The sequence below is a fragment of the Hippichthys cyanospilos genome, chromosome 11 (genome assembly GCF_059441005.1).
Source record: "Hippichthys cyanospilos isolate Australia breed blue-spotted pipefish chromosome 11, RoL_Hcya_1.0, whole genome shotgun sequence".
In the NCBI taxonomy this organism is placed as follows: domain Eukaryota; kingdom Metazoa; phylum Chordata; class Actinopteri; order Syngnathiformes; family Syngnathidae; genus Hippichthys; species Hippichthys cyanospilos.
The window spans coordinates 10,561,391-10,582,817 of record NC_142379.1 but is presented as its reverse complement, the minus strand read 5'-3'; the positions used below and the strand labels follow the sequence as shown (position 1 = coordinate 10,582,817).

At 37.7% G+C, this 21,427-nt stretch overlaps 1 protein-coding gene across 1 annotated transcript in view; it reads left to right on the top strand.

Moving 5' to 3' along the window:
* Nucleotides 1–3,829: 3,829 nt before the first annotated feature.
* drd2a (dopamine receptor D2a) overlaps nt 3,830–21,427 on the top strand; it is a 40,347-nt gene continuing 22,749 nt past the window's right edge. The window contains exon 1 of the mRNA XM_088428243.1: nt 3,830–4,157. Coding sequence (XP_088284369.1) covers nt 4,088–4,157 — 70 coding nt within the window. The 5' untranslated portion in view covers nt 3,830–4,087. The remainder of the gene's footprint in view (nt 4,158–21,427) is intronic.

The following is a 21,427-nucleotide window of genomic DNA, read 5'->3' as shown; positions in this document are numbered from 1 at the left end:
CTGTAGATGTTTGTTCCTTGTGGGTTGAGTTTTAATTCTAAACATGGCATTAGCGGTCGAGTTTTATTTATTCTTTTCTGCAAAACTTAATTTGATTACCATTATGATCAACGTTAAAATGATATATATAGCAAGTGGCAAAATGCACTTTTAAAGGTACCGTATTTTCCGCACTATGAGGCGCACCTAAAAGCCTTAATTTAAAAAAAAAAAAAAAAAAAAACAACGATGGTGCACCTTATAATCAGGTGCGCCTTATTAATTACAGACAAAATAGCTTTTACGTTTTTACTGGTGAAAATGGCGAAATAATAAAGCATCCTTTTAATGTTGGCCATGATGGCAATCTGACGTAAAATTTCAAAAAAGAAATGCTTTTTTGAATGTACACAAAGAATAATTTACTTATCAAATTCATTATAGACAAAATTTCAACTTTTTACTGCTGAAAATGACTGAAGTCTTCCTTTAAAATACAGTAGGCCCCAAAATTCTGGTCTAATTCCTAAAAAGGCCTGAAACTGATCATAAATATGGTGAAAACGATAAATATGGTGAAAACAATACATTAAAACTGTACTTAAAAATATGTTCTACAGGTCATATAGGAATCAAATCATAAGTTGACTGAATTCAAATAAATCGATCTGCCTAGTTTGCTAGAAGATATTATCACCCATGAAAGAATTTAACCCGTCACCACTCCAATACAGATCTTTTTTTTTTCTTTTTCCTTAAAAGAACTGTTTATGAATTTGAAGTGTTCGAGAAGCCATTAATTTTGTTTTCAACATGCCGGACATACTGTAAAATGAACGGTTTGCATCAATTACTACTTTCCTATTAGCAAGGGATGTTCTAGCATCATGTAGCATCTCAGGATATGACATCAAAAAGCACAAATCCCCCCTGAAAGACTTTCAGTGGTTAGTGAATAGATGGATATATATTAGTGCGGTTAACTCTAATAGCAATAAGTCTGTCTTGTACTTTGGATATATTACCGTCCTGAGAGGAATAGAACACGTCCTTTCCTTCTGCTTTCCTTTAACTGTGTCGTCTCCATTTATGTGCAAAGCCCCCCTTAATGCTAACCAACAGTAATATTATACATTTTTCATGGACGTAAAACTTAAAGTGACAGGCAGCGGTGCATAAAAAGGGAGTGCGCGCGGAAAACGAGGTTGTTGCGACCCCCTCCTAGAATTCTGCCAACATCCCTTCATCAAGTCAAGTTAATAGAGGCCATATCAGGTGGCAGCAGGTTGTAAAATTTCCTGATGGCAGTCAGCATTTATAAGTGTTTGTGTCTTCCCGCTCCAAACTGCGAGGATGTGCACGCTCTATACGGGCTGCGTGAATCTGAGCGTGCCTGCGTCATCCTGAGTTCACGCTGGTGGGCTGGCACTGTGCGCTTCATTTTTCGCAAACGACCGGCCACATCTGAGACAGGATCTTTCCCTGACATGATCCCAGCATGATGTTTGCATCCAGTGGGATTTCCCACAGCCTGTGGAGTGGTTTTCTCATCATTTTCTAATATAGACACGGAAAAATACATGATACGCTCATTATAGCCGAGTTAGCCCCCTTACACTGTTTCGAATATTTCGAATCGTTTTTGAAACTGCGCTTTTATTGAAGTTTTTTTTATTTTATTTTCAGTTTCTCAAAGGATTGACTCTCTTTGTAAGTTTTATGAAAAGAGCACTTTAGATGAGAAAATGAATATGTGGAAGGATATTCACCAGAAGTTAAGCTTCAAAAAGTGAACCAATTTTTGAAGGCATTTACCCAACTGATTTGGTTCGCCATAAAAGCTTAATTTGACCATTGATAAACCATGCTGACTCAAATGTGCTTTTTCAGTTGGCAAAATCATCTGAGTAAAAGTTAAGGGGAGAGAGATGTCTCAAATGTAATGTTTCTATGAATGGTAAGTAGTGTGCTACTTGCTAATCACAGATTAAAATTAAGTTAAAAAAATAGTTGACCATCAATTTATAAAACATGCAATTATATTTGTATAATTAAAATTAAAAAAAATAATAGTGCACAAAGAATAATCAAAATGTGACTCCATAAAGAATCTTCTTTTTAAAAAATCAAAATGCAGCATTTTTAAAAGTTGTCAATTATTATACAATCATTATACTGTCTACTCTAAATGTGTTCATTATTACTGCCATTATTTAAGTCTTTTGTAGGGGGCAATACTTACAAAACAAACACTCAGTTGGTCTTTAAAATTAAAAAAAAAAAAAGACATTTGAATTATTAACCATTCCACTAATTTGGAATCAACCTATCTTTTTTATATTAAATTAAACCTGATTTTTAACAACAGGTGTTGGACTAGATTTTTATTTTTATTTTTTTTTACTTTGTCCTTTTTTTTATCTTGATGATATTTGTTTCTATATGTTCAATCAATAAAGTGGAAAATTGTTATTTGGTCTACTGTGTTCATCATTGTTTTTCAACAAGGACGTACTAATGTGTTTATTTTAATCTAAATACTTGATATTTGATTCAAATGTTCTGTGTCACATCTATCCATCCATTTTCGAGAGCCGGTTGCTGGTGCCTGTCCCAGCTGACTTTGGCCAGTAGGCAGTGGACACCCTGAACTGGTTGCTGGCCAATTGCAGGGCACACAGAGACGAACAGCCATTCATGCAAACAATCACGCCTGTGAGGTGGACGTGCGAACCACTACAACACAGAGCTGGAATAACAAAAATACTCCATAGATGCAGCCCTATTTTAAAGGGTTTAGGCAGTTTTTCTCAAATATTGGGGTGGGAAGCGATTGGGAAGGGGGGGCATTTTTTTAGGCACTTTGATGCACTTGGGTTTATTTTTGCTTAGACAAACCTTTAACCCATGGGTGTCCAAACTCGGTCCTCAAGGGCCGGTGTCCTGCATGTTTTTCAGCTTCCTTACCGCCGCCACACCTGATTGGAATGATCAGGATCCTTTTCAGGCTTCTGCTGAGCTTGCCGATGAGCTGATCATTTGAATCAGGTGTGGCAGGGAAAAAAAAACCTAGAAAACATGCAGGATACAGGCCCTTGAGGACCAGATTTGGACACCCCTGCTTTAACCTGTATAAAGGCTGTAAAAAAGTAGTTAACAGTTGTTGAAGGTTTTTTTTTTTTTATATAATGCTTTTTCCTTGTGTCTATTTTAAAAAGGATACAGTTTTAAGGATACATATACAATCTTTCTAGGTAATAATCTTATTCATGGTCGGCGTAGCTTTCTCTTTCCTAGGGAAGGCTTTGCTAAATTTAGAAGCACTGTTTTACGGTGACAAACAACGTTGTAAATGTGCAGAAAAGTCATTGTAAAAGAAAATCCCAGAATTGTTTGTATTTTAAATTTTAAGTTTAATGTGAGAACATGACGCTGTTATTTTCAGCTTCTGTTTGAGTGAGCGAGTAAAGACGGAGCGCCCTAATAACAAGCATCCCAGATTTCCGGCGTTTTAACGCGCATCCTTCCTAATTTCATTTCCACTTAATAGGCTTTTAATTTCCTGCTACATTACAGCTCCACTCAGCCACTGGTTTAGCGCAGAAAAACGTGTCCACTTTGCTCCCAGCTGATTCCATCTGAATCGAGGAGGCACACATTACGCACGTTTGAGCTGATTCGTGGGGAATGAGAAGAAAGCGGTGATGCACAGTGTTCTGAGCGTTCTTCCGGCAAAGTGTGCACAATGAGCACTGGGGCTTCGGACAAATGTAACCCCGCCTCCTTTCTCCACTTGCTCACTCCTTGTCTTCACCGTGCGCCTCCTCAGCCAGTCAGTGCGGAAGGTAACTCCGTGCGTAAAAGCTGCCTCTTGGATGCGCTCTGCCTCTCGTTCAAAGTCATCCTGGAATTGCGGTTCTAATCACCAAACCCGCCCACGTTTGATGATTCAAAACGGGCCGGACTTTACTTGAATGTGATTTTCTTTGCAAAGTCTTTTTACGTTGTTGCAAACGAACCCCGATGCATCCTTCACTCGCTGCTACGTGAGAGCAGTCGAAAAGGCGCAAAGCAAATGAAGACGAATCAAGTGGGGAGCTAATTGCCAATGCTGGATTTAACCGTAGGCAACAGAACGCGAACAGCGACAGAGATCCGCTCAAACCTATGGCGTGAAGGTGAGATTTCTAAAGTTTCCCCCTCGAATGATGCATGCATCGTTCACCTGGAGCCTTTGGGCTCACGTTCTGACTGATTTATTGGGGGTGACTTCAGTGATGTTAACTTTGATCATGCATTAAGCACTGCGTGGTTTTCTTCATATGAGTGTTAATGGCACCATGGGAACTGCATTCAACCCCTTTACTTTGCGCATGTATGGAAAAATACAATCAAACACATCGTCACCTTCCTCAAATGGCTACATTTTTTCTTTGTCCAAATCATTTTATGATTTTGATCACCTCTGCCATCCATCCAATGAATGTTCCCACTTAATGATCTTTAGGAAGATACCGTGTATTTGTTTTGATGCAATACGATTAGTTGTAGGTTAGATGTTTAATGATCTGTGTGGTTGTTTTTGCTTTAATTGTTTTTTTTTTAAATGATGAAAAGTTTGAAAACACTTCCAAACGCATTTTTTTAAATTTTCTCCCCCTACTTGTTAAAGGAATGCTGAACGATGCATAGTATGTGAAATGAATCATTTACCAAAGTTAAAAAAAAAAAAAAACGACATTTAGAACAAAATATATTTTAGATTCTTCCCTGGGATCAGGCAGTTTTATGATCTCACGTTTGAATCTGTTTCCAAACATTTGACTGGTACTGCATATACAGCCCTAACATTGTACCTGGCCTTAACATTTATGATCCACTGACTGTAGGTTGCACACCCCTGGCTCCCACGATCAATGTTAGGCTTGCTAGAGCAACTAAAGAGCTCAACATCATTTTAGAAAGATAACATCTTGATATGGAAATATACGTGTGTGTGTGACTGGGCTTGTTGAGTTGTCCTTTGCAGTGTGTGAGAATTAATTGCATGTGATGCGACTGCAAAAAAAAAAGTTAACAGTCAGGCAATTGTTGAGTTTGACGTTTTTTGTTAGGAATGAGTCACATTTGATCAGATGTTGAGGGTGATGCTGACCTTCAGGCTTCAAGACAGATCAGATGCATTCTATTTAAGGAAGGGAGGAGGAAGGAGCCAAAACTGTGTTGTAAACATGAAAAAATAAAGTAATTAATTTATTTTTCAAAAATAGTTGAGTGCCTTATCTGTTCCGAACACCAGGCTTACAAATCGAGAAAGGAAAATGACACTTATATCCAGCTGTGTTTGCCAAGATAAGGTAAACACCACATAAGCACTTAGCGTAAGTGCATCCTGTAGCAAGAAAATGAGGCCAACTTAATAGCGGCGTATTGTAGATGAGAACGGTTGTTCTGCATATTTGCTTCCCAGTTGGGGTTCTCGGTATCGGTCCATATGGATCCTACACATCCCTTACATCTGATTCAGCTTTTCCTGAGCACTTATCAAGCCATGCAGACTATTTGACAGAAATAGCTCTAGTGAATCAAATCTCCTGGAGGGATTCAGAGAAGGATCGCTCTGAAAGTTATGTCCAGCCCAGCTGCATCAGATTACAATCAGTGAATGATAACAAAGTGTTTTTTGAGCAAAATGGGCTATCATTGACTTTTTTTTTTTTAACATGAAGGTGGCATGTTGCTTTAAGTGAATAAAGGCTCAGGCATACCATAGTAGTGGGCAGGGGTCATTGAAAACCATGTCCAACCCAAGTAGCTCACAATCTGTGATTCATAACCCCCCCGCCCCCACCCCCAATTAAAAACAAAACAAAACATGTGACTTGCACATTATCTCCGAGCTGCCGTCCAGCGCAAACACGCCGTGGTCACGATGGGATGATGTTTTCTGAGAAAAACAAAAACAAGCAAAACTGTCATGGCAAACGGTCATGGCAAAATTAAGCCTCATGAATCATTTGCTACATTTTTTGCTCCTCTTGGTGGCACTTTCGATTTAAAGATGCAGTGAAAATGTCATATGTTTCTCTTCCATTTTTTTAGAAAGTAGCGCCATCTAGAATAAAAAATAACAAAAACATTACAAGTAGTTCACGAGGCTTCATTTTCTCATAATTATGTCTATTAAAAAATGATTTTAAATGGAAAATCAGTTGAGTAATTTCATGTGCTTTCAATGTTTCTTAAGCTCTTACCTGAAAAAAATCTGGTGTGACTTGGTAAAGCCAATATATTAGTTCTCTATTGTGAAACATTTGTTGATGTATTTAAAAAAAAAATCTGTGATTGATGGGTAGTTTTTAATCAAGTGTGAATATCTGGAAACATGTCTTAGCTTTAGCTTCAAAATATCTACTATGAATTTCTTTTACTAAAACGCTCCGGACATTGAATGTCAGGTGTGTAGCTCACGTGTAACCGAGCAAGGCAGGTACGTAAATCTCTCCCAAAATTTGTCTTGATGCAACTAAAGAGCAAATTTTTGCCAGTTTTTCAGATAGACTTCCATCATTTCTATCTCTATCAATGGCATCAGTCTAAACATTCTCCAGAACACGGTTTGTCTTGGATCATTTGTTTCATGGATATTGAGGCTCAAATATGGGATTAAACAAATCTTTGACCAATTTTAGAGCCATACGCCCCAAAACTGACAGCACACAGCACCTTCATAAGATATTTCTGCTTAGTTTTTCAAAGGTTGGGGTGGATTTTATTTATGTATTTATTTCTGGGTGTCTCAGTGGTTGAGTAGTTAGGAAGTCTGCTTCATAGATGAGGGATCCGAGTTCAATTCCAGCTGTGAACTGTGAACATAATGATAACAACCCGAGTATCGAGATAACATTTTCGAATGAAGCTCGAATGAAGCTTTTGTGGGCCGTTTGGGCAAATTGCTTTGAAAATGGGTTCATTTTCAGAAGCTTCAGTTACAGCTTGGGGCCCGTCCCGCCAGAAACAAACACTGCAGTTGGTTTTAACCATTTTGCGGTATTGTGTCCAATCCTTTGATGTTCATATCAAAGGGAAAGCATTGAAAGAAGACGCTAAGTTCGACATGGTACGGCCACTGAGTTATCACGCTACCAGATAGGGCTGCACAATTAATCGAATTGTAATCGCAATCACGATAATGGCTGTCACGATAAATTAAGCTGATACTTAGCGATATTAGCATTTAGAAAATCAAGCTCTTTTTTTGATTACAAGTCAAATCAAGCACTTTGTCTTCCTACCACCAGGGGGCAATGTTTCCCACATGTTTGCATGACATAAACCTCTCCTTGATTCCTAATATATACAGTGCTAGTTGTCGATCGAGACCTACTCTGAAAAATCCGATTGGCAAAAAATTTGAATGAATTCGGTTTGAAATGACCGAAAACAACATTTTGACGGCTAATTGATTTACATTTGCTTAAAGGTAAATAATGTGCTTGGGCCTAATTAGATTTTTTTTTTTTCATTGGTTTACACTCAGCAAGTAAGTTACCTGTGTTTTCCTGTGTGCCAAGTTTTTGCCATGTCCTGAGTGAATTTGTCTTATTAATTACTTTATCTATTTATTTTAGGTAATTGTTATTATTTGTACTGTATCAAGCCTTGAAGCCTTGTTTGTACATTGCTTGTTTAAAAAAAAAAGGGCAATAAATTGACGTTTGACCAAACATGAATAATAACGATTAATAATCACGGTCTCAATATTGACCAAAATAATCATGATTGTTATTTCGGCTATAATCGTGCAGCACTACTACCATGCGTGCGATATGAAAGAAGACACTAGGCAGCTGAAATTTCACCCAGATTGACGAGATGTCAAAGTTCAACATGGTACGACCACTTAGTTGTCACACTACCAGGCATGTGCCATTGGATAAAATACTGTGAGAATGATTTGGAGGAAAATGACCCCAAAACGGTGAAAATAATGCACAAGGGTTAACATATCTATTACAGTGGCTGATAAGAAACGGCAGAAAGCCACACACGCAGGAATCAGGCAAATAAATAAAACAAAAAATGAAAGACTCTGTCAGATGACAGACAAACCACCTCACTAGGCCATGTCATACCTTGCAATAAAATATATATACAGTATTTACCAAATTATCTCAGTATTTATAACTGTGCTTCATCTAGTGTGAGCCAGGTGGAGCAAAAAAAGGCAGAGTGGAAAGATTTTATTTGGCCTAGGATGACCTCTTCCAAAAAGGCAAAGGGATGTAGACAGGAGCTTCTCTGACCTTTGCGTGCGCTTCTAACAGAATCATCACGACACAGAGATGAAATAAGTACAAGTCTGAGTTACTACTAACTTAATGTGAGGACTGACCCCGAACACCCACCACCTCCTCCAAATAGTGGATTGTTTGGGTATTTCAGACGCATTGCATAAGTGACTTGTTACTGTCCACCAGCCGCGCGGTTGTGGCTCGCAATGTTCTGGCGAGTCTCGGGCTCGTTACTCTTTTGGCATCTACGTATTGAACAGCATTGGAGTCCAGTAAATACATCCAAGTGGCCGACATTCTCTCTCTCTCTCTCACTCTCTCTCGTCCACTCATTCCCTCTCATCCTCGCCTATTTCTACAATTCAAATTCTTGACATGTGAAATACTTCAGGACCGGAAACATTGCTAAGATAAATTGTGGAAGAGCAATTATCACACCCCCACAAAGAAAAAAAAAAAAAAATAGAAGATCAGGCGTGATCTGGATGTGCTCCAGATCAGCAGTCAAATTCTGATGAAGTGATGTTAGTTGCTCGGAGGTGACTGTGTTGCTCATTGATCTACAGTGCTTCACAGTATAAAGTGTTTGGTGTAAACTTAATAATGTACGAGAAGTGCTTTGTTCCAGTGTTGTTTTTCACAGAATCGTCATTATTTTTAGCACTTGTTATAATTGCCCTCACACTTATTTTTGGTCTTGGCTTGTTGCATTGGATGCCCACATTGTTCAAGTTGAAACATTTGAAGTTAACCAACACCTCCGTCGCCATGCATTTATTTTTAGAGTGTGTGAATCAAAAATCTCAATTAAAAAAGAAGTCCCACCTTTGCTTTTTTTGTTCTTCTTGTGCTCATTTTGTGAATGTTAAGAATGTCCAAGTTGATGCTTTTTAAAGTTTTAGCCAAACTAGTTCCAAATCCGAAATCGGCGATTCAAGCCAAATCGTGTGACTTCTCTTTTCCATTCACACTGATTCCTGAGGGGGTTGTTTGATGCTCCGCTACTATAAATTCTTGTCTCTGAAACAGCATTAAAGGCGCACAAACATCAGTAGAAGGCATCAATACCCTGTTTTAGATATGAAATATGAACCTGAATACAATATCTTATTGGTCTCGAAAATGGCAAAAAGATCGAAAATGGCTTGATGTGAATGAGTTAAAAAAGAGAAAAAAGCAAAGAGCTTTTGTGGACTACAATCTGTCAGAGGAAATAAGGCCTTGGTGGCATGTGCAAGGCCACTTACAGTATCCGCTAAGAATATCACTGGACTGTCTTTGTTCTAAAGCATTCCGGCCTCATGGGATAAAACGTGGTTTGGATTAACAAAGAAATGAGAATCGCTGGTAGATTCTCATGAGAATATTTTCACTGCTCTAGATAATGAAACTAGACCATGTACAGTACACTGCAGTGTTTGGAGATACTGTATGAGGTTTATGTGGATAGTAGCAGCATCTAACAGGAGAGTTTTAAATTAAAAAATGCCAATTTTACCTCATTCAAACCCAAAGACATATTTATATGTCTTTTCTGAGTCCAGCCATTCATTTGAGGTACTTATTTATTTATTTATTTCTTTAACAAACGTTAGGGTAAAGGAGAGCCTGAAGATAGTTGACACTGAATGAGTAAATAGGCATACAATAATGGACAAAATTTCACTGATTTAAATTGTTACGTTACAGTAATTGATTCAAATAAATATTAAATGTGTGGTACTAGTAGGCTGATTATTAGTAAATTAATAATTTCTCATTTGTTTGGCATTTATTAGTTTTAGTATTCGCTTTATGTTTTTTTTGTATGTCTTGTGTGCAAACAAAAAAATAAGTATTCTGTAGTAAGATCCCTGCAAAAAAAACATGATTAAAGATATGTTGAGAACAATCCTCCACATATATATGTAATTTGTTGTGTGTGTTTGTGGGTATGAATGTGCAATCCATTTGAAGAGTATAGATTGTTAAATCAGTCAGGCTGATTGCGCCACATGAAAGCTGACACGCAGGCAGCATTTATTTCGCGGCTGGCTCAGAACCGCTGAGTGAATCGTTTGGTTCCGCTCCGAACGTAAGTCATGGAAAAAGGTCACTTTGAAAAAGGTGGATTTGAGATGAAGTAAGGTGGTGGGTCAAGCCGCTGGGCTAAAAGCCGCACACCATACTTCAACAATTATTTGCAAAGCCCTTGGGTCAAGTGCCAAATATTGCTTGCGTGGTACTAAACAGAATTTTTACTGGCAGCTTCCTTGACATTTTACTCAAGAGGATACAAGACTTTTGTTTGGTGAACAAAGCTACCTTATTAATTGGCTTTCTAGATACCTTTTTTTTTTTTTGATCTGATGGATGATTGAAATTTTTCTCAACATTGTAATGGACAAAATGAGCGGCATGGTTCAGGTTGTAAAGTGGTGTTATATTAACTCAAAAGTTGTGGACTTCATCCTTCTTAAGGGACACACTGAAGTTCCAGTTGGGCCTGATTAGGGTTAGACCGGTATTTGGTGCCGATATTTTGACTTCTTTACGAAGTTTGGTATGCTAGGTTCAGTAGAGCCTAACTGGCTAGCTTAGCATCCAAAAGCTATCTTTTTGCATTTGACAAAGTATGATAATACAAAAGGTGGCATACTATTTGTATTTGCTGCCACTTTTTTCAGATTTTTTTTTTTTTAATTTATTTTATTTATTTTTTTTGTAGTGAAATCATGCTTCAAACCACTTGTAACCCATGGAGAGATAGGCAGTTATTGTGAACAGACTATGCTTGTTAGGCGCAGCATGAAAAGAGCATTGCCGGAAAGAGTTCATTAGGAGCTAAGCGTGACTCACCAAAACAACATCATCAAAAATTCCATGATTCAATTTATTGCTTATGAAGAATGCCACTGTCTCACTTTGAGCAGTGTGTATATATATATATATATATATATATATATATATATATATATATATATATATATATATATAATATACTGCAAACCTGTGACCCTTGTGAAGATAAGTGTCAATAGAAAATGGATGGATGGTTATATATGTGTGCTTTTTTTTTCTCTCCCACATGGATTTCAACCATATTCACAAGTCTCAGCAAAACTCCATGCTCCATGATCTCCAGCCAGCCTCTCACTTCAATGGATCACCTCTCTTTGGTTCACATCTATCAGAAGTCCGCTTGGGGCATCACAGTACATGGATGTGCAAACCCAGATGCATAAAAAAAAAGACCTTTACTAGTGTTACAATTCCTATGATTCTCAAATTCCAAAACCAAATTGATCTTGCTCATTCGAGTGATTAAACAAGCACTGCGTAAACATAAGATTTACCTAGAGCGGTGATTGTGCGCAGCCTTTTCTCTTTTCTTTGTGTGTGCACTAACGCTTGTATTGGAAAAGCAAGCCGGAGTGTGTATGTGGGTGAGTGTGCTTGTATGTGCCAAGCAGGCTCACATGAGACAAGACTGGTTGTTAGGTTGGAGCTTTCCTACTACCTAATGAGGCTGATGGATGCATGTTACCAACCTCTGTCTCTCTCTCTCTCTCTCTCCCCTCGGTGAGGACGTGCAAGCATTCTAACACTATTGCCACTTTGAAATAGGCGACCTCCTGATTCCACCGTCCTCACACCTCATATTTAACCTGCTATGTTGCTCGTGTCGTGTGAGGAGCAGAATTTGGACCCAGAAATAGATAGGACATGGAAGTCGAAAAGCAGTAATAGTCTTGATGAAAAAAAAAAAAAAAAAAAATCAACATAACCATGGCTGACTAAAAATGAAAGAAACTGGATTTACCTCGGAAATTAGACTTGGAAACAACACCTCACTGAGAACCTTGATTTTAAATTTTCTCAAACATTTATCCTCTATGACAGTGGTGTCAAACAAATTTTTATTTTGGGCCGCATTGTAGTGATAGTTTCTGTCAGAGGGCCGGAATGACTGTGAAATTCAAATACATTTTAAGTGTGTTGATTACACATTTACCAAGATTTGATATCGGAAGCCGGCAAAAACTGTTCAAAAGAGATTTGGAGAACAAGTACGTTTTTCTTCCCCTACATTTTTAAAAGTTAAAGACAACTTGCAATTTTGGTATTTTAGTCAGAAACCTTAAGTCACATCAGCATTTCAAGGGCCACAAAAAGTGAGGTGGCGGGCCGGATCTGGCCCCCGGGCCTTTACTTTGACACCTGTGCTCTATGACATGAAAAAGCAAACTGAAGGACCACAGCTATTGACACATCACCGAATAAAGCAGTCACGACAGTAAATACAGGAGCCTATATGACAAAATTGATAAATACATAAAAATGACAAAGGTGACCAATAAATGACTACTATGGCAAAGGTGACAAATACATGACCGTAGCAATCACGTGGAAATTGATATCACAACAGCTCATCTTTTGTAATAACACTTTAAAGAATGTCTCCAGTGCTTCATTTGATTTCATCACTTTTTGACACTACCCGCAATATAGACCAATCTCCTGCCAAGTGTAAAATATTTTTATCGAGTGACATTTTTGCCAACACAGGTTATTTCAGATGTCAGTCAAATACATGCCTTGAGTGGCTCCAGTCATTTTTTAAAGTGTCATGTCCTTTCCTTCCTCTGATAACCTCGTATCACCACTCTGCTTTTTAACAGTTTATCTTTGTGTTTAGGAAAAGTTATATCCTTGTTATTTGTATTGGAAAAAAAAAAAAACTGGCCTTTGAAGCGTCATGTGCACTTTTTATATTCGCTGCACATGCTCTTCAAACAATAGTCACCCCAATCAGTTTGCAATGGAGAGGGAGGAAACGGATCGTCGTAAATGACTACAAAGGAGATTGATTGTTTTAATTTAGGGAGGTTAGACGGATATTTAGAAGACCATACCCTCTGATTTGTGTTTCCACTGATGACAAGTCTATTGGAACAACAAAAGTACAGTAGCTAATCTATGCTAGCCACACCAGCAAATCTATTCTCTTTCATTTTAACCTAAACTTTGTAGATTATCCTTGGAGTTAGCATAATGCGAACACATTAGTTACAATAGACGCTATTGAAGGGAAGGAAGACCAGACGTCTTCTTTTAACCAAGACCATAATGATTTTCAGTCTTGTGTCCTGCGCCACGACTGATTTCGCCAGTCCTATTGCTTGGTCCCGATTTTATTCATGTCACATCCCTACATGGCACTTTTTTTTTTTTTGGCGATGTATACAATAAATCCAGCTCGGTAAGTCAAAATTTTGTTGCCTTGTGATGCATGTAATGGCAATAAAGGATACCTAGCTACCTACAATAAACCGATTAAAAAGAATCAAAACTTCTTACTTTCACTTTAATATCATACCGGACACTAGAACTACTTCCTGCCTCAGTGTTGAGCAATCATGGGAAATGAAGTCACACCATAGAGAGATGCACTTTTATGAACAAGTTTTTGCCCCACCGAAATTGCTTGCATTGAAATAATCAAGCATTAGTTGGAGAAACAAACAAAAAAGGGAGTAATCTACTCGCTCACGCAGTTGACTGAAGATACGTTCTATGACCACCCACACAGCAGGATATTTAAAATGTCAAAACAAGTTCTAGTTTAGCAACTGGTGCCTAGTGACTAAACTAGTGATTAAAGTTGTTGTACATATACGTGAGCATTTTTTGTACATTTCATTTTCAGGAAATTTATATCCCAGTTTTTATTTTTGATAAATCTGGTCAACCTAACACCCAGCAACATGTAGTGAACATACGTGTAAGTCAATTTTATAGAGCACTAAAGTTAATGATCCAATCTCACCATGGCAACAACAGTGACATTACAGTACTTTGAATCGTAATATAAACATTTTTACAAGGGATACGAACAGCCTAGTTCATGAAAGCTCATTCTTGTTCAGGCTTGCTATTTTAACCCCAACTCTACTCAAAGCTACGCAAGTGAATCATCACTTTCTAAAGTGAAATTTGATGTCCTTTTTCTTACAAATTAATGCTTCAAATTGGTATCTTTTGTTATTGTTAATGGTTTCTTCAAAAATGAGCTTTTATCCTCCTTTTGTTGTTTCAAAATAAACACATTATCTGAAAATTCTTACCAAATTAAAGACACGTTTAGAGATGTGACAAGGAAATTTTTGGTAATGACAAGCGCAGAGAGAAGGGGTGTATAATTGCAGTGGCAGGAAAGTGACACAGTAATTGCTCAAACTAGAATGTGCAGGTTTATTTTGAGCCCCAGTTAATGTCATCGCAGCCACCACCTCCACAGCCAGCCTGCAGAACATGGCAACATAATTGTGACTCTTCTCTCACATTACTACAAAAGAGAGCTTTTCACGGAAAACTGGATTTTATGAGATAGTCATTGACTTTTCCAGCATCAACGACTTCTGACCTGGCGATTTAGACGCTTGCAGCTGATAGAAAACTAATTAGGTAGAAGGCTATCGCAGGGCTACATCAACACATTGACACTATTGACAAAATGGTCTCAGCCAGTGGTTTCGCCTTCATTTTCCTTGCTAGATTCTGGAGTTCAGTAGCATATTTTATGTTGAAGGAGTTGAAGGACCAAAGTCAACCCTCAATTCTTACCAACATAACCCTATTCATTCATTGCATAAACAGTTAAGTGAAAAATTGGGTGTGAAAAAAGTGGAAATATGTCACAAAAATTAGAATAACCATGACTTCAACATACTAAAGATCAAACGCATTAGTCTAATAATGTAGAAAAAAGTAGATTTTCTGCTTTTCTATCTATCTATCTATCTATCTATCTATCTATCTATCTATCTATCTATCTATCTATCTATCTATCTATCTATCTATCTATCTATCTATCTATCTATCTATCTATCTATCTATCTATCTATCTATCTATCTATCTAACTAATATATATATATATATATATATATATATATATATATATATATATATATATATATATATATATACGCACACGCACACACACACACACATACTGTCCATGCCAGTTGCAATAGAAATGAAAAAGATCTTTACTTCCCTCACTGAAATTACTAGCGCACCAGGCAATAGATGAACTGCAATTAAAGATAGTTTATATCAATGATGCATTGTAGCATAGCAGCTCATTTTAAATTCTGACATCATTGCCATGTTATAGAAGCAGAGGCTAAGGTATCATTTTGCTGCTGCAATAAATTTAAGTGCTCTACAGTGCGCACAACTAAATGACGACAACAAATTACACTCACAGGGCACAACATTATGCACCCATGAATCTAATAAGAACCCTCATAATAGCTTTGTCAAAAATACGCCTTTATAAAGACAGTGATGATCAGTTTTATGCTGTCAGAGATTATTTATTGAACATTTATAAAAGTTTGCAATGGTTCTTGATGAGAGGTCTGACTGCTATGGGAAGGGCAACTTGTTTACAGAGATACCACCAGTCATTTGGTGATTTGTTACTGAATGCTTTAATCAAAGAACCTGTGTCAGCGTGTGTGTGTTTTCGCCTTTTTTAATATGCACTTTAATGGATGGTACTGGAAACGTCACTATACTAACACTATGATAAAATATGCTTAGCGTAATGCTTACAAACAATGTAAATCGCCATAGATAGGCTAATGAACAACACTGGGTTCACCATGTATAACTTTAAGCAATGGATTTTTAAACAGAAATGGTGCGGCAATACACATAGACTGACTGGTCTAGTTCTCAAAGGAACATCTGATTTTGTTGCTATATTTTTAACAACACATGCTCAATCAATCAGGTAGAAGATGAAGCTTGACTCTAAGGGTTGTTTTCTATTATTTTTTGGAATGTTTTGATCAACCAGCACATCCCATCTCATAGTCTGCAACAGTCTGCAAGAGCTCCACAAAAAAGAACCAGATATTTTTGCTCACGGATTCCAAAATAGTCACTCGAGGTGTCGAAAAAGTAGCACGCTGACTAAGCTGGCGTAGTCACACACGGTCTCCATGCTCGTTGTCACGGTAACAAAAGCCATACTATGTTTTGCTTATATACAAATATATAAAAACAATATATATATATATATATATATATATATATATAATATATAGAAACAACCCACCTCTCTAATAACGTTCTCTGAAAAACATGATCAGTTTAATAGCTAGCTTTATGGCACTCGAAAAAAAAGATTGCAGCCATGTCTTCATTCTTCACTTCCTGTCAAGAGGTCGCATCCAGTTTCTATTAACTTTTGGAAAGTGAGATTTTCTCCACTTTATCTGATGAAGCAAAAACATTCTTTATTGCGTGAACACAGCAAACATCCTTTCTTAGGCTTCTTATCTTAAGGTTGGAGAAACAGTGCGCCCAGTGACTGTAATGTGCAAGTGCGGGAGAGTCAGATAATGCCTACTGCTTTCAGAGATCAGTGCCGGGGTCACTGGGGAATAAGTGGACGCGCTCAGATGCCAGACTGAGGACCGTGGGTAGAAAGTCAGGCTATTTAAGGATTCCATCCAGGACGGGCCATTTGCTTACAATGCAGAGGTTACCTGGCTGGCTGAGGTACTGTTTAACTTGAGAATTACCTTGCGCATTCAATTTGGATGAAATATAGACCTGTCTTTGTCTCTTTCTTGTTTTGAAGAAAGGCCAAATGCAACTAAACTGATCAAATCTTGTTACTGCTTGAAGTAAGGAAATTGATCCCTCTCAGTGACGATGCTAACTATTTTTTAAAAATCCGACAAAGTGCAATTTACAGCACTTTATAAGGCCCGCCCAAATTGCAAAGTCATTAGTTTTTTAATTTTCTGCCCACAGCGGGCTCTCCGAAGCACCACGCATAGCTCACAGTTATTGCATTAAAAGTTTATTACGGTTATTTGCCGTTGTTCTTTTCAGCACCTCGTGTGAATATACGTCATTAATAAGCGAGCGGGGGTATCACTGTAAAGTCGCTATGCGTGTGTCATGTCATTTCCAGCAACTTTGCTCTTTCAACAATTGCATGCTGTCAATTTATACTTTTTTGAGCTGTAGTTTGATGGAGCGTTTACAGGGTGGACGCTTTGAGGTCTATTTGTGAAGGATTGGATCCCCCTCAAGGACACTAAAGTTTGTAAACAATCTATCCATCCATTTTCTATATTGTTCATCCTGCTCAGAGTCTCATAGATGACTGAGTCAAAGTCCAATACACACTGAACTGGTTATGAGTTCTCTGCAGGGCTACTTTTATTGATTTAAAGTCTGAAAATCAGTTGCATTATTTGACCAAAGTAATTATAGTTTGTCTTTATTAAGATTAATGAAGGAGCTAATTGCAGTCATTCAGTCATAAAATTGGCCTGGTTCAGGTGGTAGAATGGTTGTCTCCCAATCCAAAGTGTTATTTATGTTCATCCCAAACCCTGCAACCGAGGCCAAATGTACTTGAACAAGTCGCTGCAAAATTAGGAGGTGAGGCCTCGGTGTAAAAGTGCTTTGTGTGCTTTGAGGCTAGGAAAGCGTGTTACAAGTGAAAGCCATTGAAACCCATTAACCGTTTCATCTTATTGAAATGTAATTAATCCTACTTGCTTTCTTAGTAAACCCACTTGCAAACTTTCATTAATCTTACTTGAAATCTAAGTAAACTTACTTAAAAAGATTTGTTGATCTAATGTTATGTAGTACTTTATTTTGCCTTGAAAGTTTACTTTAAGAAATGAGGCAATCAATTCCCTAACTTTTATACTTTATTTGTGTAAACTTGCCTAAACTTGTCTGACTTCCAACATATTAGCAATTATCTTCATTGTAATTTACCTCCTTCTCTTTATCATCTTCACAAAAGCTGTGCTGATCTCAAATCTCAAATCAGTCTGTCTCTGATTATTTTTGATTCGGGTTTGTAAATTGGATTTAGATGTAAGCAATGACCCAAACAAGATCATATTTAAATACCTTGGATTGATTGAGGGGATTGATTTGATAAAATCCAACACTAAGAACAGACATTTCATCTTGAAAAGCAAATTCTTTATTTCAATAAAAGTAACCTTGTCTTTTCGCCTATCCCTTAAAAGTTTCTCGCGCACTTCAAACTTTCTTTCTGCAGCTCAATTACTATTTTCAGCTACATATTTTATAACTTGCATCTTGTAATATGCGAAATATGATCTCTTTTCAATGGCGTTTTTATTAATTCCTTCTTAGTCGTTGTTGTAATGTACACCTAATGTTCAAGATATCAATTTTCAGAGGTACAGAAGTAGCAGGTACAGATACCCAGGCCTATAACCCTCTTGTAGTTAGTGTGAAATTATTAACTCGAACTTAGTTGCCATTTAAACCGTGTCGTGGCATGTGAGAGGGGAGAAAAACGTATAGGAAACAATGACAAAATCATACACTGCATAAAGCCACACTTATGGAGTGAGGAGAAAAGCGATTACCATTGTGGTGAGTGACATGATTATAATGTGTTTTATTGACAGTAGAAAGTAAGAATCAGAAATGATGTCTGTTGCATCGTGACTGTATTTATTTATGTATTTATTTATTTTTCATCCAGGGTAAATACTACAATTATTGTAGCCCCTTTTGCGAAAATGAAGATATTGCAAATGTATCAGAAACTGGAATTTTGGCATTAACTTGACTTTAACCTGAATATTGACTGCATGTGAGCATAGTTATTGACAAACATACTTCATTTCCCCTTACACACAAGGGTCTGTGCTTTGGTGGCTAAATTGGCCCCATTAAAAACAAAACTGAGCTGGTGATTATCCCAGATGACTTTGGATGAAAGATAGGGGACACGCTGGAATCCGGCCATTTGCAGACAGTATCAGTCAATACTGAGAAATATGAAATTGTCTTGAGTGAAAAGATTTATTTACTGCAGTGGCAAATGATATCTTCTTTCATTGCTGCAATTTCAATGCAACAAGGATTTCTACTTAACTGCTCTAATTTTGTCAGAGTTTTTGGTCATTTGCAGTGAGAGCAAAAAGGAAAACTAGTCTTCAAGCATGTTCCTCCCTGTCATCATCACTTATCAATGTTGCAATGCAGATTAGAAGAGTACTAGACACAGAAGTATCAAAGTTGAAATGATCATTTTATTAGTGAAAAAAAACTGTCAAGGGGGCACCATATAAAAAGTCTGATGCAACTCAGAAAGTGATTTGTACTGCCCATGCACTGAAGTCAAGGTTTTGCCAAAGTGCCACTTTATCATAGGTCTCTTTCACACAGCAGCTAATTGGCCTTCTGCTGTATTTATTGGAAAATCTTTGCCTCCTCCGTGTGCTGTTTGCTGTAAGCTGAAATCCTTCTAAAGAATTGCACTTGAATACCTTTAACCTGTGCCCTTTTGTGTCATTACATAAGAAAGCCATTGGTTTCTAGAAAAGATGTTGTTGCATTTATTCATATTGGTAAAATAATGCTTCATATAGTCCCCCTGGAGCCAACTTCATGGTTTTCAATGTAAGGATGCAGATACTGAATGAATTAAAAAAGGAATTAAATATGTTTTGGCTGGGTGAAAAACAAACGAAAACACAGAAGACCAAATAACTAGGGATGGGATGAGATTTCGCGAGACGAGATCTCGCAACATCAAAAGCCCCAAGATTTCTCGTTCCGGCATGCCACGAGATTCATTTCCTTCTCACTTTTTTGGAGTGTACAGTTTATTAAGCCAGAAATGCAATGGAGGGCATTGAGTTTGATAGGTAGGTGTGAGTGCTACACTCTCATACAGTAGGTGGCAGTATTCACCAAAACATTGTTTGCATTAATTGAGAAGGAGAAATGCACGATGCTCAGATTACTTTTAAATCAACGGTGTGGCAACATTTTGGTTTTCCAATTTAGGCTTTTGCAGTGCCACTGGATCCATCAGGTGTAAGAGCTATTCACATTCATGTTTATTAACGTTTAGCACTTTGAACAATTTACTTTTATTTTGTTAATTTCCAACTATGAAAGAGCTCAGCTACAACTTTTCTTGAAACAGTATGTTAAAAGGAAGTATTTTATAAATACATACGTACTGTATGTATTGTTAGGTTTTTTTTTTTTTTTCTGATTGGTTTATCGCTGCTAGCCTACATATGGTGTGTGTTCCTTCCCCTAGGTCCCTATGTGAGCGGGAAATGGTCTGACTGCCAGTTGTAGCACTTACCAAAATCGCACAATCATATTTGAACAGATTTTGGAATTCAATGAATATACAAGGAGCACCAGGTTGTGGGTCGCAATTTTGAGAAATCTAAGGGCTTTTATTTGTGCCTTATGGTACGGAATGTACAGTAATTGAATTTTCGAAGAGGTCAAATGTCAACAGTCAGTACAAAACTCTGTTTGGAACCGAACTGTGCATTTTTTTTTTTTAACTCAACTAAAAATGAAATTACAGTTGGTCAGAGCTCAGTTAAAGATCAATCATGCCTCAGCTTGTTAACGCCATATGACCAAACCCTGAAAAAAGTCTGAGCCATGATATGTTGTTAAATGAGCCTGGAGTCAGTCTGAAGTCATTTTCAGTTGACAGCAAGTGAGAAAACGGCCATCCCTGAGATTGATAAAAAGGGTGGATTTCGCCATGGATAATGCCTTGTTTGGACTAGTGGGGCCACGTATCGACTGCTCTCGAAGTTACTTGAACAAACAACAAAACACAACTGTTCTTTTGTCGTGCTGTCCAAACAGGAAATGACTCAGTGACAGGGAAAGTGTTTCAAATCAGTCTGCTAATCAGTGTCACAGTCAAGCAGTCAACAAAGTAAACTGCACAGAGGGAATTGGAAAGGCCATGAGATGCGTTGGCCATTGTGCTTGATTACAAGCGCCAAAACTAACCACACATTTTGTCCTGTGATCAAGAGAGACGAGAAACGATCCAGTTCGGACAGAAAGCCTTTGACGCTTAGCCAAAGCGAATCCCTGCGATTGATGCATGCGTTCATTGTCATGCCATTTTCAGTCAACGCGGAATGCGCATTGTCAGCTGTTAGCGGTGGATTAGAGTTGATATATCGCCGTGTATTCATGTGGGCTGCGTGCCTAATCGTGTTCGTGATACTGCGGGAAAAAGAGTTAAATCGTTAAATATCCATTGTCAGTGTGTTTGCCAAGTGGCTATTACGCTCTCAGCCTGCTTCCT